The sequence below is a fragment of the Fusarium keratoplasticum genome, chromosome 1, assembly GCF_025433545.1.
Source record: "Fusarium keratoplasticum isolate Fu6.1 chromosome 1, whole genome shotgun sequence".
NCBI classification, from domain to species: Eukaryota; Fungi; Ascomycota; class Sordariomycetes; order Hypocreales; family Nectriaceae; genus Fusarium; species Fusarium keratoplasticum.
In genome coordinates this window covers 374387-395421 of record NC_070529.1, presented here as the reverse complement: position 1 = coordinate 395421, position 21035 = coordinate 374387, and the positions used below count along the sequence as shown (strand labels likewise).

Here is a 21035-nt window from a genome sequence, read left to right as displayed (position 1 = left end):
ACGCTCACGATGACAACCACCAACGGAGATAGCGATCCGACTATTCGCGATGAGAATTGACCGATAAACCCGACAAATATGATCAATTACTGGCTTGGTCATGCTATGAAAGCCGTTTTTTTCGACTTGGAGATTATTATACAAGAGAAAGGGATATCATGGAACACCAAAAATTAACAAAGACAATTATCGCGATACCCTGCTCACCCTGCTTCGCTGCGAATCATCCCAGCGCATCGGCGCATGGTTCTCGGCTTCTATCTCGCTCAATGCCGTCTCAATCTCCTCCATTTCGGTCATATCCTCGCCTTCGGCCCTCAGCTGGCTGGGATCACGCATCGCGGCAGCCCTCACCTCGATGAGCCGGTTGACCTCTGCAAGAATGGCATCGCTCTCGGCGAGGTGTCTGTTGCGCTCTGCGAGAGTGACATGCTCCGAGTCGCCGTCGTTGCGCATCGTAATCTTGAGGCTGTATAGCTTGCGGAGGAGTGCGGATGCTTCTTCTATGTCGCCCACCCAGGGCTTCTCGACAGTTGGGCCGCTCTCTTCAACAATGTCGCGCTCTGCGGCTTCGAGTTCGGACTTTTTGTCGCTGTAGTAAAAGTCTTTGAGCTGCTGGCAAAACGCTCCAAATTCTTGGGCGTCCTTCTCGTTGGCAGTGACCTCTGTCGTCCTGGTGCGCGTGCTGGTGGCATCTTCACCAGTCTTTGTGCCTGCGCCTTCATCATCGTCCTTTGGCGGCTTAAGATCGTCAAAATTGTACACGATCCACGCCGCCATAAAGAGGATGACGATGCCGGACGCGACGCCAAAGATGATCTTTTCCGTGTCGCGGCTGCCGGCCTTGCTCTGGGCCGCGTGCTGGATGAGGATGGCGTCGTCTGAGATGTTGTAGCTGCTGTTGAACTTGCCCGGGATGGCTACCAGCTTGGCTGGGAGATAGCCGATGCCCCATTCCTCGGTGCTGCGGTTCATGAGCTCAACCCAGAGGGTTGTGTTGGTTGTGTAGTAGTTGAGGCCATCCCAGGACTTCATGATGCCGGTTGGAAAGAGGTGAGTTGAGATGGATTGTCGAAGATGGTATTGCAGTCTCAAGTGAAGACAAAATGCAAAACACCCTCTCTCATGATAAAAGAACTACTCACAGAATGTGTTGGTGGGCTAGGCAAACTGGAGAGCCGCACTCGGCTGTGCTACGAGAAGCCCCCCTCACACCAACAAGGCTGTCATGAAGGCATATCCCGTCGACACACCCACACACCCGGGAAGCCTAGAACCTTGGCGATAGCAATTTCCACAGCCGCCCGCATCCTGCAGGCGTCTCTTTTCAACCCTGGAACTGAACCAATAGTCCAGACCTGCAGACATTGCAGACACTGCCTCGTTCGTGTGCAAGTCCGACACCCTTGAGGGGTAACAAGACTATTGCAATATCTCCCTTGCCGCGAGGCAACGAGGCTTGAAAGTGCAAGCATGGATTAGGAGAGGTACGTAGAGAGACAATGGCTTGATACAAGTTGATACATTGACGCTGAACTATCCAATAGAACCCCGGTCCCTTTCCCTGCATGCATCTAGCTAGCCCTACAGCTACATGAAGCCATCCTCCGCAGCTCTCGGGTTGAAGACGTGTGACTCGTTGAGGAGCGGCTCCTCAGGCTCCCCGTACTCTGCCCTCTGAGTCGGCGTGAGCTGGATGCTCGCGCGGTCCTTTGTGACTGTGATTTCGAGATCCATGTCTAGCTGGTACCATCCTGACGAGCTGCCGACCGCCTTCCACTGGTTGGGCTTTGGTTGCGGGAGCTGAAAGTCCCACTTCTTGGCTTCCCTCTTGCCTGCTCCGATGCGCTCGATTGTCCTGCCTGATTGTGGTGTTAGTGCTATCACAGGTGTGATGGGGCTATTGAAACTTACCTGGCGTTTCGTGTAGGTTTGTCGGCGGCTCGTTGGCATGCTCGCCAATGTAATCCCAAGTGTCAAAGACGACTGTAAGCCGGCTCGCAGGGTTCATGCGCTTGGGCAGTTTCCTGACGATCCTCTGCTTGACGTAGAGTTCGTTCTCGATCAGGTCGCCCTTAAGGACGAGCCATTTGATGTTGTTCTTGGCCCGGGCCTTTCCGTCGTGAGTGTCCAGATAGCGCTGCTCGGGCTCGTGGGAAAAGTTTGCGAATGGCTCTGCGAGGACTACGCCGATATGGCAGGGGCTTTGATGGCAGATGGGGGCTTGGCGGTATTCGCCGCCGCTGCTGAGGCCCATTACAACACCTCCTCGGGCGACGGCAGACCAACTGAAATAGGTCAGTAATTGAATGTTTGCTTTGAAGTCGGGGTCAAGCATACCTCTCCTTTTCGGGCCAGTAGAAGCCGACGTCACGGCTCCTGGCAAAATGTTCGACACAATCGCGAAGGTATTTGCTTCCAGAGAAGCCGCCTGAGAGGAAGATGGCCTGAAAACACATTAGAAGTTGGTTCACTGGGATAGAGCCGGCTATCTTACCTTGGCCTTCATGTGTTTGTTCTCGACTGCTGAGAGTTGGCCCTCAATGAGACGTAGAATCTCAGGAACAGACTCCCGGAACATGATCTCAAGATCAGCACTCGAGATGAGCAACTGCCCATCACGAATTCCTCGTGCAGGATCGTTCCTGTTGCCGAAGCCGTGAGGTAGGTTGAGAACTTTAATGTCTCCAGCCTGGCCGCGGGCCTTGCGTCCCTCAAACTCGTGCTTGATAAGCTGGAACTCTTTGAGGATGGACTGAAGACCTGTGCTCAAGACGACTTGGCCGCCACTCTGATCTTGATCTCGGGCTTCAAGGACGCCTGGGGCTAGAGCGTCGTACTCGGCGCCTAGTTTGGCGGGGAGGTATTCGAAGAGGAAATACCTGTCGATGCAGGTAGCACCGCATTTGCCGCCTGGGACATATTGTTAACACTTGGTGATACTGGCTTGGACAAAGACTTACCACTTGGACGGGTCACCTTCTTGGGCTGGAAGGGACTCAGACTTTGCACGTAGTAGGAGACCAGATCCTAAACAGTACGGTAAGAATACGCATCTCTCAACGTTTGGGTGTTATACTTACGACTGTGCCGCCACCAGCGTCGACAACCACGAAACACTCTCCCTACATAGCGTTAGCAGTTGACCCAGTGCCTAGAAAGTGAGCACAAACCTCTCGAATATCCATGATGCCTTCGCTCTGGGCAGCTTCCAGCGTGTACTGCGCACACGCTTCAGGTTCTGTCGTCAGGCGTGAAGTACCGAGCTTGCTGTCTCTGAATCCATATTTGAACGCGGCATGTACTGCCTTGAAGGTCATGCTCCTTGCCCTCTCATCCCATTCCTGTATTCTAATTAGCCATTGCAATTGAATGGCAGTTTCGCTGTTAACTTACCGCTGGGTGTGTTACGACGATATCAATGGGAAAGTCCTTGAGTTGACCTGGCGGAAGGTTCTTCTCGACAGAATCGTGCGCCGCCTTGGCTACCTCGAAGAGATAGTCTCTAGTAACATCGTACGGACCCTTTGTCACATGAATTGGAAGCCGAGTGCCATTCTCAATAGCCTCACGCAAGATGCGATCATACTTGACGGCGCACTTGAGCTTCTTCAGGGCGTCGAGCGTCTTTGGTTCCGGCAGCTCCAGCTTGGGCTGTCGGATGACGTACATGTTGTTCTCAATGTCCCATCCCCACCTCTGGCCGTGTTCAGGCGAGTATGTGTAGAGAGAGGGGACTTTGTCCTGGATGTAATCGGAAGCCCAGGCGCTGACGACTTGGATGTCTCTGAGTCTTGGTGGACTTGTTCCGTTTACAAGAGCCCAGGCGACGCCTAGAGAGTTAACACCTGGAAAATTACAGCGGGAATCGGGGAAACTCACCAGTAAATGTTGTCCCAAAGTCGAAGCAAAAGATGAAGCGAGGCGCCTCGCCTGTGGTGCCCTCGATGGGGATGTCGGGGCCAAGATCAAACTCATCCATTGGGGCGTCAGGTTAAGGGTTGACTCTTTCCTGAAAGACAAGTTCTTACGAAAAAGATGGCACGAAAGATTGTATTTCTTTTCAATCAAGGATCCGAGATGATTAATGGCAGGAGGATATAAACGGGCTGCCATGCTAGCTTGCGTTGGGTGTGAGGCTTGGTAATTAGGGGGCGTCTACCTAGACATGTATCTTTCAGGCTCTCGAGCTGGTGCGCCTTCTCACACCTCCACCTCCACCACAACCCGACACGCGGGATGAGGTTGACGCAGCCTCCATGGGGAGCCTACCAGGGCTGTGACAGGCTCAGCCCGCTGCCCGTCTCGGTTCAAGGCTGTCTCGTCTTGTCTTGACTTTACTTGCAGCAAGTAGAGGGGAAGCTAGAGTTCTTTTGTTCATCATCGCGGCTCTCTCTTTTGGCAAACCAGTTTGATGTCAAGCCATTGCTCTTCTCTCCTCTTTCGCCATGCCCCCCAAGCCCCGAGACGAGTCCAAGTCCAGCCGGCGCTGGAGCAAGCTCAAGGGCAAGTTCACCAATAGAGGGGAACCTCAGGTCGAAGAAGTCGTCGCCCCCGAACTGCCAGATACTCCAATTCACAATCAATACGCGACTCAGAAGCGTGAAGCTGCTCGTCGGCAAGCAGAGCTTGGCTTCACCTCGACTGATAATCTATCGGGTCGAGCGACACCGAGCACTTCATATTGGAGCAGCGCAACTGCGACTCCTTCAGTCGAGTCCCCGCAACGAAATCCAGACGGCTCGACCCCGGGCACACAATCCGCATCGCCCTACAGGTCTCGCATTGAGAGCGGATCTATCTGGAAGAACGAGCACGAGATAGACGGCCAACCAGTCACACAACCATCCTCCGAAACTTCTCGAGGGACGTCGACTCGGAGTCCCCCTCAGGTCACATCAACTCAGAGTGATGCCCCGAGGCTTATGGTTGAGCTTCCCTCAGAGCGCATGATAGACACCGAGCTGGTTGAGATGCCAGTGGAAGAACCGACTTCAACAGAAACAAGTCAAGATCCAGAAGAAACGATGCGAGGCCAGACAGGAAACACCAATGGGCGAGATTCGCCTCGTGCGACTCGACACCGCAATGAGTCTTACTCTGAACGAACAGGCGGACTTCCATCGTCGCCTGACCAGCACAAGGCAGGTCCTTCGCAACCTCCAATGGATACAGCCCGAGCAGCTGCCGCCCTCGCCTTTCAATCTCAAACTTCTAGCGCCACGCAGAGAAGGCCTGTTGGTTCAACTACTGGGAACCCTCCCTATCCGACTGCCCAGAACGATACGGTTCCTCTCCAACTTGTTCCACTAAGAGGAACAAGCGTGAGACCAGAAGTCGTTCGTTCAGATGCTGTTCGGTCAGAGGTGGCTCAGTCTGATGGTGTTCGGCCTGAAGCCATTCGGTCTGTCCGGTCTGAAGCTGTTCGTTCAGATACTGTTCGGTCAGATGCTCTTCGGTCTGAGGCTGCCCGATCGGAAGTTGCTCGATCAGAAGCTGCCTGGTCAGAAGCTGTTCGTTCAGATACTGTTCGGTCAGATACTGTTCGGTCTGAGGTTGCTCGGTCTGAGGCTCACAGGTCTGAAGCTGCCCGGTCTGAAGCTGCCCGGTCTGGAGCTGCTCGATCAGAAGCTGCTCGATCAGAAGCTACTCGGGCAGAGGCTGTTCGACCAGATCCTCCCATCAACAAAGACCACATTCCTGACGAACGTGATCGGAGATCGGACCCTGTCAGGGAAACGGATCCTTTCAACTATATACTCGATGACGACGACGATAACGACGACGATCAATGGTCACATCAGTCTACGGAACAGCACGTGGAGTCTGAAGAGCGCCGAGGCTCTGGCCTTCGTGACAGATTCCGCAGAAATGGAGGAACCCAGAAACAGCATCAAACACTCCACAAGCCTGCTACTCAAAATTCGAACCTAGACGACTGGTCCAGGAAGCTCAAGGCCTTCCAAAAGCAACACAAGGTTCCAAAGGACCCCTATGTCGACCAACTCGGTACAGTGTTGCAGTGGGCAAACAAGGAGCTTGAAAAGCGCAAACATGCAGTCGAAAACAAAGATCAACAGATCAAGAGCTATAGTGGTTCTGTCGGGAAGCTGAAGGATGAGATTGCGAGACTCAATTCAGTGGTTGAGGCTCGGAATCGTCAAATCCATCAGATGCAGGATGACTGGACCAAGGCTGAAAATGCCAGACGAACAGCTGCGGCAGAACGCGACAGTATGCAGACTCATGTACGCGGCCTCAAGGATACTCTCAAATCTACACAGAAGAAACTTGAGGCATCCGAGCAGGACTACCAGACCGCCGTGGGTGAGCGAAACACTGCCCAACAGGAGTCGGCGATGTACCAAAACCACTACGAGCAGACGACAACTGAGCTACAAAAAGCGAATTCTAGCTTGAATCGCGTGGTTGGAGAGAGGAACAAAGCTCGAACAGAATGCAATCAGTACTGGGAGACTGCTCAGCAGAAGGACTTGGAGCTGGAGAATGCTCTCAAGATCAACAAGCAGCTTGATCACAGTCTCGCGACGACCACCAATGAGAGAGATGCCTACAAGCAGAGCAGTGATACAGCGCTTGCTCGCTGCTTGGAGCTCGAGAAGGAAAAGAAGGACGAGATTGCCAAAATGCAGGCAATCTGTTCTCGCCAAATCAGCACTCTCAATGAGAATTCCAAGAAGAAGCAGGAGGAGCTCGAGGGCACCATTACCGACATGGCATTGAGCCATCAAAGAGTCGTTGAGGAGATGACGGCCGAGCATGAAGCCGAAATTGCTCGACGAGACGCTGATGCCAAGAACCTTGAGGAGAGATTCAGAGCCAAGTTGAGGGCTGATACGACCAAGCTTCAGAACGAGTTGACGGCGGCGCACAAACGCATGGCGAGCTACAGCAACCTGAACGACTACGTGGCTACGCCAGATGATGAGTTCAGGAGCAACTTCTTACACATTGCTCAACGCATCAACAACCTCAACTACTGGGTTCCACGTCCAAACGACTACTCATTCGACCCTGAGCTTGATCCTGACAACTTCTTGACCAGGAACGCTGAGCAGGGAGGTCGAAATTGGCCCAAGTTTGTGCGCCACGTTTGCTGGAGAATCATCATGCGAGGCTTCTTTGACCGGCCTTTCGGATTTGGTGCCCTTGGATGTCAGGGAAGCGATGGCTTTGATGCCATGGATCACTTATTCCAGGTCTGGGCTATTCCCGACCCTAGAGGTACGTTCTACAAAGTGCATGTTTTTTGGTCTGATACTCATGCGATTATAGGTTCACGGGAACTCATCCTGCCCAACACCAAAAAAATGAATTCCTGGCGCGCCGACTTCTTCGGGACACTCCTCAAGAAATGGCGTCAGGGCTCAGCCTCGGACGACTACTACCTGAGGTTCTTCCAGGCCAATGTTCAGCTGGTGACAAACGACCTGCTAGCCTCTCTACAGCGGGCGAGCGGCAGCCGGCTAGACCCCCAAGCCAGCGGCGAGATCGCCGAGTTTGTCGAGGGCCTGGGCACTCTGGCGCTCGAGATGGCCTCACAACGGGCCCAGATCTACCTGGACTCGTGCGAGCATGGCGAGAGTGCAAACGTAGACAGGTTCAAGGATGAGGCGGGCATGGGGTCTGGTAGTGCTATTGTCGATCTCATGATTCAGCCGTGTATTCGTAGGGTGGGTGATGGGCGGAATGACTTTAAGGCTGAGAGGGTTATTGTCAAGGGGGATTTTGTGTCGGTCAAGGCGGGATACTGAGTAATTTCTGCATAGGTTGTTTATTTCTAACTGTAGATTAATGGATGTATTACACTTGACTCTGCACTCTTGATGGTATCCAACTCGTCCAATACTTGAAGGGCATCATATTCATTGCCGCAACTCTCCAGTCTCGGCTTCAATGGCCGAGACATACCCAAGACATACCGAAACTCCCTTACACCACCCGCTGACAAAACCCCAGTCTCTGTTTGCCCGTCCCGCGTCTAGTGGCTTGCTGCGGCTGAAAGGGCTTAACGGAGGGCATTCCCCTAGCCTAGCTTCTCCCCCACGTCAACTCAGCCCTCCCGCAATCCTTCGACCCCAGGCTGCACACACCCTTGCATGGGGTGCATTTTCAATCCTTGTCAAAGGGAAACTAATATGCGGCTTGGTATCACGAGACGTGCATTGGCTCTTGAGAACGCCTCTCGGCTCATGGGCGCGTCGCGAGGTGCATTAGTTACCATCACATCGGCGGGCCGCTGCGTGCGGGAGAGAATCAGGCTGTGAAACTCACAACTGTGATAGGCAGATTTTCAGACGAAATATTGTAGCATGTCTGCAGGCAGGTCTTTGTCACACAGCCTGCTTTTTCTTGTATCTTGATGTACTGGTCGAGAGGTACTTGGAGTGACTTGGGAGTTTTGGACATGGGGGGTGGAGATTGTAGAAAGCAGGCTGAGTGAGGAGGCGGATGCAGCAAGGTGCGATGCTAGGCACTCGATAGAGAGCGGCTCAAGGGATTGAATGACCTTGGGAGAGAAATATCGACAAAAAGGTCGAGTCCTGAGCTTTTCTGCTGAATTCCTCCCTCCAAGACCCCCAAAGCCTTCTCAAACATGCAGAACAAGACCCTTTGGAATCTATCTCCCGAACCTCTCCCCGAGGGAGACGTCGTGGGAGCTGTGTTTGTTACGATATGGTTCTTTGCTACTGGTTTCTTTATCTGGGCCTTCTTTTGGCTGTTGCATAGGCCGAAGGAGCTTTGGAAGGAATTCAACACTATCCTCTACGGCACAGCTTTTCTCTGCTTGTAAGTCTGCTCTTTTTCTTGAGGGTTACAACTTTCTAACTTGTGCTAGCTGGTACTTTATCGTCGTCATCGACAGATGGCTACATTTCGACCAACGCTCCGTCGTCTTCGGGTACATCCTCCTCGCCCCCTTCTGGGAAGCCTTCCACCTCGCCTCGACCATCCTCCTAATCTGGGGAACATACGCCATCCTCTGGCGCGAGATAAAAGCCAACTCTGAGCGCCGCAACTGGTGGTGGGTATCCGCCAAATTCGGGCTCTTTTTGGTATTCATGGTGTCATTCTTTCAATGGCTGCTGGGGTTTTCTCTGGCTGTCGTTTGGATGAGGTTTTATAGTCTCAACATCATTGCTGATGTTTCGGACAAGTGGACGCATTTTGAACTTGCTACTACCGGCTTGGTTTTTGGGTTTTGTCTCATGATTTTTGCTGCTGCGACGGATGCTATCATCTTGAGGGCTGTTAAGATTGATGGAGAACGGCAAAAGGTTCGTCAATTATCCTTGCTCTGATATACAAGATGCTAACATGGATATAGTATCACAATGTGTTTTACGGTGCCACGATTCTTCTCCTTATCCGCTCGGTACTTCAATTCGCCGTCGTTATCAGGACCTACATGCCTGGCAACACTCGCCAAGACACGCTTCTCTTCAAAGACGTCTCCGAGGGTCTCCTCAGCGTGCTCTACTTTTCAGTAATGGCCTGGCTCGCCTGGGATATCACGTCCGGCAAGGTTCAAGAACACGCTGTCACAAGACCTGTCAAGGGTGAAGTCCGCAAATACATCCTCGACGAGCTCAACGACGGTACATCACACGGACGAACTTTGGCTCCTCCCTTCCGTGAGGTGCTTGACAAGACGGAACGAAATCTTGATGAAGTTCTTGAGATGTCGTTCGAGACTCTTAACACGCCGAGGGAAGACCAGCGGAAACTTGCGAGACAGTACATTCGCTTCTTGCGCAACAAGTTTGGCACGCTCAACCCGAGGGAGGGGAGGTTCTTCAGTAGCATTGAGAACCGCAACATCTCGGCCATCACCAACTTTACTGAGAATGCCTTTGGGAACCTTGGTCGGAGATCTGCCTCTGGGGGCGGCGGTACCTCGCCAGCCTCGACCCTCAATGGATCTCGCACTCAGCGACACGCTAGACAGCCATCGAACCCGAGATTGTCTCCTATTCACGACGATGTTCCTCTTGAGAACGTACGGAGAACAAGGCCAAGCTCAAGGTCAACCTACACTCAAGTTCCTCAGTCAGACACGCAGTCTATCAACACGATGCCCCTCTTCCCGCCTCCGGCCAGAAACTATGGACCAGAGTCTGGATCGCTGTCTCCTCAACCGACTGGTACGCGACCAGCAGTTCGGCCGATGGGTGGACCGCCGTATCCTTCGACGAACCCCTATAACGCCTACAACCCCGTTCCTGGGCATGAGCGGGATATGGCCTAATTGCAAGCTAAGCGGTTATGTTTCAGGTTTTTTTACTAGTAAAATGTATGATTTTATATATCTATTAGTGTAATTTAGCCATAAAATTTGAGCGGAATTATAGATTTGATTGTCTATCATAACCAACTCCTTTCTCAACTACAATACAGACATCATAAACGCCTTCATAACCACGTAAAATCACATAAACATACCAAATCATCAATCTGTTAATCCCTACCAAAATCTCTCCCCAAATACGGATATCCTCCGCTGCTCCCCGTCGAGCTTGTGCTCATGCTCACCGACCTCCCAATCCCCATCTTCCGAACCGTAACCGCATTGAACTTTTCAGGCGTGAACCCGAGTCCCCCCTCTGGATCGTAGTGTCTGTCTTGGTACAGCCACCGTAGGTGAGTCTGCCAGTCTACCCACAACTTGGACGTGGGAAGAGCGTCACCGACTCGTTCGAGAAGCCCAGGGGATCTCTGCCGCATTTTGTGCATGAGAAGCTGTCGCCAACACTCGGCTGGACGCTTTGCGTTGGGGATGTTGTGATTCCGGCTCAGATACCATGCCATGTTGACGCACAACATGTCGTTGTTTTCTTGGGTGATGAGCTCGCGTATTTTCTTGACGAAGCTGGGGTGCTCCTTTTTGCTCTGATTCACACATGCCATCGCCTCATCTGGGCTAAATCCCTCGCGAACCTCTCGACACAACTTGTCTCGAAGCAGACCGCGGTCGGTATCAAGAGGAATCGACCGGATAAGGTCATCGCCAAGGCGAGAGGAGCGTGTAACATCTGCCGCAGCGGCATCCTCACGTTTTGAGAGACACAAGCAATACGCAAGGTCGTCACGGTGAATAGGATATTCAACCTCTGACGCAGTGCGAAGGAGGTGAAACGCATTCGAGATGTAGTGATCGCTGGGCACCCCTTTCAAACCCTCGACGAAGACGTCATCCCAAAGCTCATGAAGCCATGTAGCAGAAGCAAGGGCGCGGCCAAGACCACCCGTAGCAAGGGCGAATCTCTCGCTGGCTTGCCGTTCACAGAGCTGTCTGTACAGGTATTCCACCGCTTCCATGAAGACGTGGCATCCCGGACCGGCAAGATCTCTCGGGCTACCATAGAGGTTTCGTAGTTGAGGTGCAGCCGTGACTGTGTTGAGAAAAGCAGTGCAAGCCTGAACCTTGTCAGACAGGTCTCCCTTTTCGAAGGCTCGTACGTAGGTGTTCAATGCACGGATGCCATCTGGAGATCGTAGCTCCAAGGCTGCCTCGATCCGCTCAATAGTTTGCCAATCAACCCTTCGAGGCTTGATGCACATAGTGACGATAAGTCCAATAGCCTCGGAGCCTCGGGCGATGGCACGATCGACAACAGTCATGAGACTGTCCATTATATGTCGACCGTTTTTTAGGGGTAAAGTGTCGGCAGCCGGGCTAAAAATGCCACAGCATGAGTGTCGTAGAAGATGACGCTGTTGCCTCCCTGTAGTATCTGGTCCCTCCAGATCCAAAACCACAACAAGTCGATATCGATCTTTCTCAGAGAGCCGTGTCTCCCATTCACGGATCCTGTCGAGGTTGGGTTGCCACGGCATCCACCAGCTTCTATCAGGCAATGCGTAGCGGAGTAGGGCTTTGGCAGGGAGGAATGCCAGTTGACTCGCCCCGGCCACCAGCTTGTATGCGGAATGCCATTGGCAAGAGTCTTTTAATTCGTTTAGCTTGATTCGGAGTTTCTCCTTGTAATCGGCGTAGCACAGCATCATCTCGACCAAATGCAGCGGGAGGTAGTCGTCGATGGACTCTTTTCCGATATGATGAAGGTGTCCTATGATCGCTGGGAAGGGCTCTTCAGGTTCGCGTTCCTTGACTAGATTGAAGAGAGCCTTGGCAAGAACGGGTACTTCATTAGGGACAAATTCGTGTCGTATACTGCTTGCCAGGATCAGAAACTGGAGGTAGGCTCGGGCCTGGTGTAGAAAAAAAGGACCAGGAATCTCGCATCTTCCAAGTGCCTCCCGCACCTGGCCACGGGCGCCCTCGTGTGAAAAGGCATGGAAACAAGCAAGGACTCCAGTCTCGAGTGCAAAGCTTTCGTTTCTGAAGGGAGCCAACTTGCTGACCAGCAAGATGTCGGCGTCCAGAGTTCCAGGTGTTACTCCACGATTGAAGAACGAGTTTCCAAGAACGTTGAAGCCGTTGCCTAGGACGTTGCTGGCCAGGATGTTGTTTGTCAAGGCCTGGGTCTGTTGGAGCGGGAACTGATCGTAGCGTCCCTCTTTGAGACGATCGACAGCCCCTGTCTCACGGATTTGGTCATGCCAGGAGGTTCTGAACGCGAACCGCGGGGAAGTTGGTGAAGACGACATGTGGATGCATAGCAAGAGTCGACAAGAGTAACGAGTGTTGTGCCCAAGAACAGACTTTGTGTCAGTCGTGCCGGGTTCTGGCCTTAACCCATCGTCATACAAACGAGCGTCGGTCCCAGCTGTGGTTGAAAGCCCAGGGCAGGTGTTAGTTGGTTGAGAGGGCTGAAGGCAGCCGACAAGCCTCCATCACTTGTGAACTCTAGGACGAACAGCATTAGACAGCGAGCATTCGGCTGCCCTCAGCACAGCCCTGGTGGCGACTAGAAAGCGCCGGTGACCGCTATCAACCCCAATTCTGCCCAGGCTGTGAATAGGCCGCATGGTGCGCAAATTGCTGCATGAGGTGCAAGACGGGATGGATGCAAGTACCGTCAGGTCACTCAAGTACAAGGCACTCTGCAAGGTATTCGGGACTAGTAGATCAAAGCTTGGCACAGCGCTTAAGGTGGAGGCAGGGCACCCAGCGAATAGCGTCAAGCTGGGGAAGCCTCTTAGCAGGGAATCGTAGCGTGGCATGGGGGGTGTTCTATTAACACGGCTCTCCAACAACCGGGGGAGAGGCTCTGCGGATATGCCGGCAACTGATTTCTCGGTGCCCTTTACGAAAAGAGGCTTTGCACTTTGAAAACTGGATGAATGACTCTCAACGCGTCCTCACATGACTGGGCGATGACCATGAGCTGCTCCCTTCTTGGCGAACGAGGCTTTGTCTGCAGAGTTGACTCGTATCCTGAGATGCCAGGTTTGCAGTTGTGGCTTTCAATATTTCAGCCAGGAACAGGAGACTGACAACGAGGTTGTGTTGCACCAGGCTGAGGCTGAAAGCTGTGGTGTGATGAGAAATCAAGACAGGTGATTCGAAGCCGAGACCGAGGCATTGGGCTGGGAAATAGAAACAAAGATGAGAGGAAGCCTCGTAGGAAGCCAGCTTGAGGGTCTGGCACATCCTGTCTCGTCACTCAACTGACCATCTCCAGTGTGTTGCCGACGTAGGCAGTGAGAAAGGTCATTGCGTCATTCATGAGTGGCCCTTTGATGAGGCCCAACGTTCAAATCTCAATGGAGCATGATTCTCTCAGCCAAACGAGGCTGCAAAACCCGTCCGTGATTCTCATGATGGTTATCTTGTTGAGGAGAGGGTATCTGGGCATCCCAAAGCGGAACGGAGAAAGACGGAGGCACCAGCCACATGCATGACACACTGTGGCTAGTGTATGTGGCTCACCAACCGCATGCCAGCGCATTACGTAGCTGCAAGGTCCAATGAGCTTGCTATCGCGTCGTGTCCTTTTTCCGGCCGAGTCGAGTCTCGAGATTCATGATCATCCTGCTCCCCTGTCAATCTCTCCAGGCTCAAGCTTGCAACTCTCAACATCATCCACCATCACGACGAGATTCAATTGTATTCGGTCCCTCGCTTGCGTACGGTTCAGCTCCTTCATATTGTCGCCCGACGCCCACCCGCTGCGCTTCTAGCAGCTCTCTGCGCTCTTGCCCCTGTCTTAGTCTAGCTTCGCGATAAACACAACACCGCAATCATGTTGAACATCTTTCGCATCCTTGGTAGGTTTCGATATGGAAGGGCTTGAATGACTGGCTCTAACGGCTAGCGCAGCGGATTTTTCGCATCTCGGCAGCATCTTCATCTTGCTGCACAAGATGGTGCAGTTGAACGTTGGTTCTCCCTTGTCTTTGATGGATTAACAATGCTGACAATCACCAGAGCTGCTCTGGCATCTCGTTCAAGTCCCAGGCTCTTTACATGTTTGTCTACGTCACTCGCTATCTCGGTACGACTCCCGATACCTCGATCGCCACGTCTCTAACACCTCGCAGACATCTTCTCGACCGATAGCATCTACAACTTTGTGTTTAAGCTCCTCTTCCTCGGTTCGCAAGGATACATCATCTACCTCATGACCAACGCCTACAAGCCCACCAACGACCCCAACGTCGATACCTTCCGCGTCCAGTACCTCCTCGCCGGTGCCGCCGTCCTCGCCATCGCATTCCCCTATTACTATACCTTCTCCGAGATCCTCTGGGCCTTCTCCATCTGGCTCGAGGCCGTGGCCATTCTCCCCCAGCTCTTCATGCTGCAGCGAACCGGAGAGGCTGAGACCATCACCACCCACTACCTCTTTGCGCTCGGCAGCTACCGCGCTCTCTACATCCCCAACTGGATCTACCGATACTTTAGCGAGCCCAACCACAAGGTCGACTACATTGCCATCATTGCCGGCATCATCCAGACGATCCTGTACAGCGACTTTTTCTACATCTACTACACCAAGGTTCTCAAGGGCAAGAAGTTCAAGCTCCCCGTCTAAGCGACCAAAGTACCCACAGAACATGTACGAGCAGAGCATCAGGCTCAAGACGCGTCTCGGTCGCGTTGACATTGACATTACGATCAAGAAGCCGCAAGGCAAGGGAACGGCCGCTATTCTGGCCACGACAAACTCCGGCTTCAGGAGATGCATGAAAGGCGTTGGTTTGGGAGGTCGACAAGGCGGTAATCAATGGCGTCGCCGTTTGGCTTGGAGATTTGGGGAACGGACCTTCGATTTAACGAAACGGTAGTCAAAATAGAGTGGAGTCTATTCATGTTCCACATGCTGCTTAGATTCGAGATGTGTGTCCATGGAGGAAAAGTAGGCGATGTGTAAGATTGAGGATGGCCAGTAGGCCATGGTAATTGAGTATGAACCATCAAATGATCCTATTTCTTTCGTTTGCTTTGCCTATTGTAATCTATTGTTTCGTTTGGCTTCATTTGGGAATGTTCACCTTCAGACAACCCATGACATCAATCACGTGATATCGAACTCCCTTAACGCGACATGCTACACCTTGAACATTCAACATCAACATCGAAACACACCGCAATCATCAAATCCTTCACGATGGCTAGCGACGCGCCCGAAAAGACAGAGCAGTCCCCCGCTGCGCAGAATGGCCCTGCTGATGCGGCGCCGCCCGCTCCTACGGTCCCAGAGTCACGACTCCCATCGCGCAAGGATACGTCGCTGCGAGAGTTCCTGAATAAGATGGATGACTATGCTCCCATTGTATGCTCCCCGCGCTTCGCATCTCGACTCATCTAACCGTCTTTAGATCCCCGATGCAGTCACTCACTACTACATGACCAAGGCTGGTCTTCCTCCCCCTCCGCAAACCGATCCCCGCCTGGCGCGACTGCTTGCCCTCGCCACCCAGAAGTTCATCGCCGACATCGCTGCCGACGCATACCAATACAGCCGAATCCGCGCATCGTCCAACACGAACAACCCCATGGGCTCACTCGGCGCCGCTGCCGGATTCCCCATCCCCGGCCAGCCGACCGGTCAGCCTGGAAACAAGGACCAGAACAAGGGCGCGCCGCTCGGAATCCAGCGACCGGGCTACGGCGGTGGTGGTCAGGGTGGTAGCCAGAACAGGACGGTCCTCACGATGGAGGATCTGGGCATGGCGGTTGGAGAGTACGGCGTCAACGTGAAGCGGAGCGAGTTCTACCGCTGAGTGTTGTTGGTTTTAATTACAACTGGAACGAGTGCATACGGTCAAGGTGTTTTTAGGTTCAGGCGTTTACGGAGGTTTAGGGTCTGTCAAAGATATCAGGCCAGTATAACATTTTGACTGGCCGCAATAGATTGCTTTCATGCGCGAATGGACATGTTCGTTGAATCATCGTGCTCAGTGATGTTACATGTAGTGTTTGTACATGGGTATACCCAGATTCCGGCTCTTGCTTATAAAGTCTACCTCTTGTCCCAAATGTTGGGCTTCCGCGTCCTAGAAATTCTATGAGCCAAGATCATCACTCGAGGCTATAGCACTTACGGTGAAAACTCGCCGAGCTTGTGTCCGACCATGTCTTCAGTAATGGTCACCTCATGGTAGTCCTTGCCGTTGTGAACCTCGAACTTGAGACCAACAAAGTTGGGCAGAATCGTGGCAGATCGGGCCTGCGTTCGTACGGGAGGGACCTTGTCGCCGGGGGACTTGGGCCAGACAATGGGGAGGCTATCGAACGTTAGAAGGTGACGGTATTCGAGTCGATCGTGGACGGCTTACGGCACAAGGTGTGGGCCTGGGAGAAATTGTCAGTTATTAGAAACACGAGGAGAAATCAATTGACTCACCCTTCCACACAGAGCGCTTAAGGAGAACCCGTGTCGCGTACATTGTCGCTAACACACCTTCGTCTTGGGAAATTTCAAGCCTCCATCTCCAAAGCCTCGAAATGCGATCGGCTCCGCGGCAGGGGTGTTGTTTTTCCGGGATGGTGGGCGGGTTGATCCGATGACCACGTGACCTCCCCTTTCGTGAACGGGATCTCGGCATCGGTTCATTAACCTGAGGGTCGAGATGATGTCGAACGGAGAAACGACGCCCACCAACGGGATGAATATTGATGTTTCGGCGAGAGACCACATCTTTAAATGGTCATGCGACTTGTCTTGCGATTCTTGCGCTTGTATTCAGGGCTTTTTTCTAAGGCGAACTCATGATGAAGACCAAGTGGTTTTCAACCCCTTTACGCTCACCTTGAGCCAAGTAGAGAATACCATAATGCTTCTTAAGAGATCCAATTCATACCTATCTTGTATCTGCACAGTACGCAACTCTACAATATCAAAACGCATTCGATCCTTCTCCGATCTACCCGTGATGGAAGTTTATTGAAATATCAGGGGCCCCGGTTCCTGTTTCAGACAAACAAGCACGGAGCCACCTCCTCCCGCAGTGGACGGGCTTCCATTTTCCTTTCCGGGATTCTAGATGAAACCTTGCGCACATCGGCCGAGTCTACCAAGGCAGTGGGCGCACTGAGGAGCCATCATGGCTTGTGGGTTGACGATCCCCTTGTCATATCCCACTGCAATGAATCTGCTGCCGCCAGCGTCAGTAGCAGAGAAAATGGCCTTGTTAGTACGAGTATATATACTCGCCTTGGCTCCCGAGTAGTTTTTGGTTCTGCATGGCTCGTTGAACGATCATCCGACACTCCTTTACAACAGAGAAACTAGACCAAACAATGCGGTTCACTGATATCCTTCTCGCAAGCGCTGGCGCTTCCCTTGCTTTCGCCGCTCCCTGCACCAAGCGAGCTGGAAAATTCATATTCACCGGCTCCAATGAGTCCGGCGGTGAGTTTGGGGAGGGAAACCTCCCTGGAAAGCTCGGCACCGACTACATCTGGCCCGAAACGAGCTCTATTGATGTATGTTCCTCCCAGTTGTGAATCTGAATGCGTATTGACAGTTATAGACGCTCATTGGCACCGGCATGAACACCTTCCGTGTGGGCTTCCGCATGGAGAGAGTTACTCCTGATGGCATCACGGGCTCCATTGATGAGGACTATATCAAGGGCCTTGAGAGTGTTGTCAGCCACATCACTGGCCAGTAAGTTCTACCGTGGCTCCCGTTCGGATTGAAGACTAAGAAAGCAGGGGCGCATATGCCGTTCTGGACCCTCACAACTATGGCCGCTTCGCCGGCAACATCATCACGAGCACAGACGACTTTGGCACCTGGTGGTCCAAGGTAGCCAAGCGCTTCGCTAACAACAAGCACGTCATCTTTGACACCAACAACGAGTACCACGACATGGACAACTCGCTCGTCGCCAAACTCAACCAGGCCGCCATCGACGCCATCCGCGGCGCCGGCGCAACCTCCCAGTATATCTTTGTCGAGGGTAACTCCTGGACCGGCGCCTGGTCCTGGGTCTCTAGCGGCAACGGTGATGCCATGAAGGACCTCAAGGATCCCCAGGACAAGATCATCTACGAGATGCACCAGTACCTCGACGCAGACTCGTCTGGCACATCCGAGACGTGCGTCAGCACCACCATCGGCGTGGAGCGCATCAAGGAGGCTACTCAGTGGCTCAAGGACAACGGCAAGAAGGGCATCCTCGGCGAGACAGCGGGAGGCGCCAACGAGCAGTGCTACACGGCCGTGCAGGGCGAACTCCAGCACCTCCTGGACAACTCGGACGTCTGGACCGGCTGGCTCTGGTGGGCCGCCGGACCCTGGTGGCACGACTACATGTTCAGCATGGAGGCGCCGAGCGGAACGGGCTACACCAAGTTCTTGCCCAAGATTAAGAAGTTTATTGCTGCTTGAGGTGGTTGCTGCTGGTCGGCTGGGGGCGGATTCGATGTATATACTTTGTATCAACGTACATAGTTTCTTTGTGTTAAGTTGTTGTCCAAATGTCTTTCTAGCGTCTGTAATATTCGTGATTGTTCAAGTGTTCAAAAAGAAACAGTTTGATCGCATTCGTCTTATACAAGTCTTTGTATACTCCTTGTTGCGCCTCTCGGTCTGAGAGGGCCTTCCCCATATTGAACTACGACTCTCATGTATAAAGTAATGCATGATATCATCAATAAGACAATAAGAGATATGCCTGGCTAAGAAATGCGAAAGTGCGTTCAATCTGGCTAGCATCGCTTGCTTTTTCGTCAAAACTCCCTGCTAAAACATGGCTGGATTCAGTGAGCATTAAGAACCCTAAGTACCTCAAGATAGGTTTCTATTTTCAACCCCCAGACCTCAAAGAATGTCATTTCTATGCAATTAATGTCATACCGTTAATGCCTAACGGCGCTTCTCTCGTCTTGAACCAATTACATGAAAGATGTATCTTACTTTACATTTCGTGTAAGTGACACAGGGTAGGTAACCAACTGACAGGACACCAAGTGGGGATATCACGTGAATGCCGAGATGTCGAGATGGCAACATTGGTGGTGAGAGCCGGCTCCCCAGAGACCGGGGATTGTCCGACTGGAAAACATCAAATTTCTGGCATCCATTTCCATCGCCGTTGCAACCTCTTTTTGGCCGACTCTGCATGTGGCTCATGCGACGCTGATACTTCACAAAGAAGTCGAGTCTTTGACTCTACTCGACCTCCGGCGGAACCACATCTTCCGACCCTTTGTCTTTGAAGAAGCCACCTTCACACTTGGCACCGCGACCGACCTCAAACAGCGCAGCTGTAGCATCATTATTGCTCTTTATGCTCCACCTACGATCAACTTAACAACACCGAAGACTCTTCCCCACCCTCCAGCGATCAGATGCCCAGCGCAACCGCTTCAGGAGCCGATACAGGCGGTTCGGCCCGCTCTCGCGATCACAAGCAGGGGAATCAGGGACGAACCTATACGCCAGACCAAGAGGCAGCAGTTATCCGCATTCGGAGATGCGAAGCCACCGCCTTTTACGATATTTTGAACCTCGAGAGCGTCAAGGCGACATGTACAGAAGCGGAGATCAAAAAGGCATATCGGAGGCAGTCCCTCTTGACCCATCCTGACAAGAATGGCCACCCTCATGCGGACGAGGCCTTCAAGATGGTCAGCAGAGCGTTTGGAATTCTGGGCGACAAGGAAAAGAAGGAAAAGTTTGATCGATTCGGTACCGATCCTGATAGTCGATTCGCAAGCGCCCAGGCCAACAACCCCTTCTTCTCGCAACGAGCCGGCGGTGGTATGAACAGAGGTGGCCCGATGTTCGATGATGATTTGACCCCTGAAGAGATGTTTGCTCGCTTCTTTGGTGGTGGAGGAGGGTTTGGTGGCGGTCCATTCGGAGGTGAGTAGATCAGTTTGAGTGCATGAACCATGCACTAACATTGCAGCTTTCGACACAGGCCCGCAGTTTGTCTTCAACTTTGGCGGAGGCCCCGGTATTCGAGTTCATCAGTTCGGTGGAGCTAGGCCGAGGACGAGACCGCGCGAGGCCAACCAAGGCCGACAGAACGAAAACAACGGTATCCAGACCCTCCTGGGTCTGCTACCCATCATCCTGTTCTTCATCCTCCCTGTCATCACCTCGCTCTTCTCCGGCGGCTCATCCTCATCAACCTCTGCTGGACCACGCATGGTCTACGACAACCCCGCGCACCCCTACACCGAGGAGCGCAAGACGCCGAACCTGAACGTCCAGTACTACGTGAATCCCGACGAGATTGCCCAGTACAATGATGGAAAGCTCAATAAGCTCGACCGAACAGCTGAGCTTAACCTCGTACGACACTTGAAGGCAGAGTGTGAAAACGAGATTATATACCGGCAGAGGTTGAGAGATGCCGCCCAGGGATGGTTCTACCAGGATCCCGAGAAGATGGAGCTGGCCGAGGCGTATACGATGCCGTCTTGCGAGCGACTTCACACGCTCGGGATCGGTCGATGAAGAACTTATACAAGTCAAGCAGCGCTTGGGCGCGCCAGTGGATATAGTTGTATGTTTCTTGTATCGGGCCTTGCCTTTGCTTGGAGTTGGCGTTGTTGGCATTTCTGGGTCTGCATGGCGACGACGAAGTTGACGAGTTGGAATTGGCACGTAACGAGGGGCAATCGCGCCCATGTAATCAAGATA

General features: G+C 52.7%; 9 protein-coding genes across 9 annotated transcripts; 6 read left to right on the top strand and 3 right to left on the bottom strand.

Moving 5' to 3' along the window:
* Window positions 1-186: 186 nt before the first annotated feature.
* NCS57_00013300 (uncharacterized protein) lies at window positions 187-1035 on the bottom strand (the record flags this gene model as incomplete). The annotated part of the gene is made up of 1 exon (XM_053050225.1): window positions 187-1035. The coding sequence occupies one exon, from the start codon at window positions 1033-1035 to the stop codon at window positions 187-189; it is 849 nt and encodes a 282-aa protein (XP_052918740.1).
* Window positions 1036-1590: 555 nt separating this feature from the next.
* On the bottom strand, window positions 1591-3982 carry NCS57_00013200 (uncharacterized protein; the record flags this gene model as incomplete). Its single annotated transcript, XM_053050224.1, has 9 exons — window positions 1591-1862; window positions 1915-2288; window positions 2341-2447; window positions 2498-2913; window positions 2964-3030; window positions 3084-3125; window positions 3174-3344; window positions 3397-3833; window positions 3883-3982. The coding sequence occupies 9 exons, from the start codon at window positions 3980-3982 to the stop codon at window positions 1591-1593; spliced, it is 1986 nt and encodes a 661-aa protein (XP_052918739.1).
* A 466-nt stretch (window positions 3983-4448) lies between these two features.
* NCS57_00013100 (uncharacterized protein) lies at window positions 4449-7775 on the top strand (the record flags this gene model as incomplete). The annotated part of the gene is made up of 2 exons (XM_053050223.1): window positions 4449-7245; window positions 7297-7775. The coding sequence occupies 2 exons, from the start codon at window positions 4449-4451 to the stop codon at window positions 7773-7775; spliced, it is 3276 nt and encodes a 1091-aa protein (XP_052918738.1).
* Window positions 7776-8617: 842 nt separating this feature from the next.
* On the top strand, window positions 8618-10270 carry NCS57_00013000 (uncharacterized protein; the record flags this gene model as incomplete). Its single annotated transcript, XM_053050222.1, has 3 exons — window positions 8618-8811; window positions 8861-9299; window positions 9350-10270. The coding sequence occupies 3 exons, from the start codon at window positions 8618-8620 to the stop codon at window positions 10268-10270; spliced, it is 1554 nt and encodes a 517-aa protein (XP_052918737.1).
* Window positions 10271-14171: 3901 nt separating this feature from the next.
* On the top strand, window positions 14172-14963 carry NCS57_00012900 (ER lumen protein-retaining receptor; the record flags this gene model as incomplete). The annotated part of the gene is made up of 4 exons (XM_053050221.1): window positions 14172-14196; window positions 14249-14307; window positions 14357-14423; window positions 14470-14963. The coding sequence occupies 4 exons, from the start codon at window positions 14172-14174 to the stop codon at window positions 14961-14963; spliced, it is 645 nt and encodes a 214-aa protein (XP_052918736.1).
* A 576-nt stretch (window positions 14964-15539) lies between these two features.
* Window positions 15540-16155, top strand: NCS57_00012800 (Transcription initiation factor TFIID subunit 10; the record flags this gene model as incomplete). Its single annotated transcript, XM_053050220.1, has 2 exons — window positions 15540-15704; window positions 15751-16155. 2 exons carry the CDS (start codon window positions 15540-15542, stop codon window positions 16153-16155), a joined length of 570 nt encoding a protein of 189 aa, XP_052918735.1.
* A 239-nt stretch (window positions 16156-16394) lies between these two features.
* Window positions 16395-16851, bottom strand: NCS57_00012700 (37S ribosomal protein S19, mitochondrial; the record flags this gene model as incomplete). Its single annotated transcript, XM_053050219.1, has 4 exons — window positions 16779-16851; window positions 16711-16726; window positions 16477-16659; window positions 16395-16428 (listed from the first exon to the last, which is right to left on the bottom strand). The coding sequence occupies exons 1-4, from the start codon at window positions 16819-16821 to the stop codon at window positions 16395-16397; spliced, it is 276 nt and encodes a 91-aa protein (XP_052918734.1). The 5' UTR covers window positions 16822-16851.
* An 823-nt stretch (window positions 16852-17674) lies between these two features.
* On the top strand, window positions 17675-18770 carry NCS57_00012600 (Cellulase domain-containing protein; the record flags this gene model as incomplete). The annotated part of the gene is made up of 3 exons (XM_053050218.1): window positions 17675-17860; window positions 17908-18044; window positions 18092-18770. The coding sequence occupies 3 exons, from the start codon at window positions 17675-17677 to the stop codon at window positions 18768-18770; spliced, it is 1002 nt and encodes a 333-aa protein (XP_052918733.1).
* Window positions 18771-19732: 962 nt separating this feature from the next.
* Window positions 19733-20849, top strand: NCS57_00012500 (J domain-containing protein; the record flags this gene model as incomplete). Its single annotated transcript, XM_053050217.1, has 2 exons — window positions 19733-20249; window positions 20296-20849. The coding sequence occupies 2 exons, from the start codon at window positions 19733-19735 to the stop codon at window positions 20847-20849; spliced, it is 1071 nt and encodes a 356-aa protein (XP_052918732.1).
* Window positions 20850-21035: the final 186 nt, after the last annotated feature.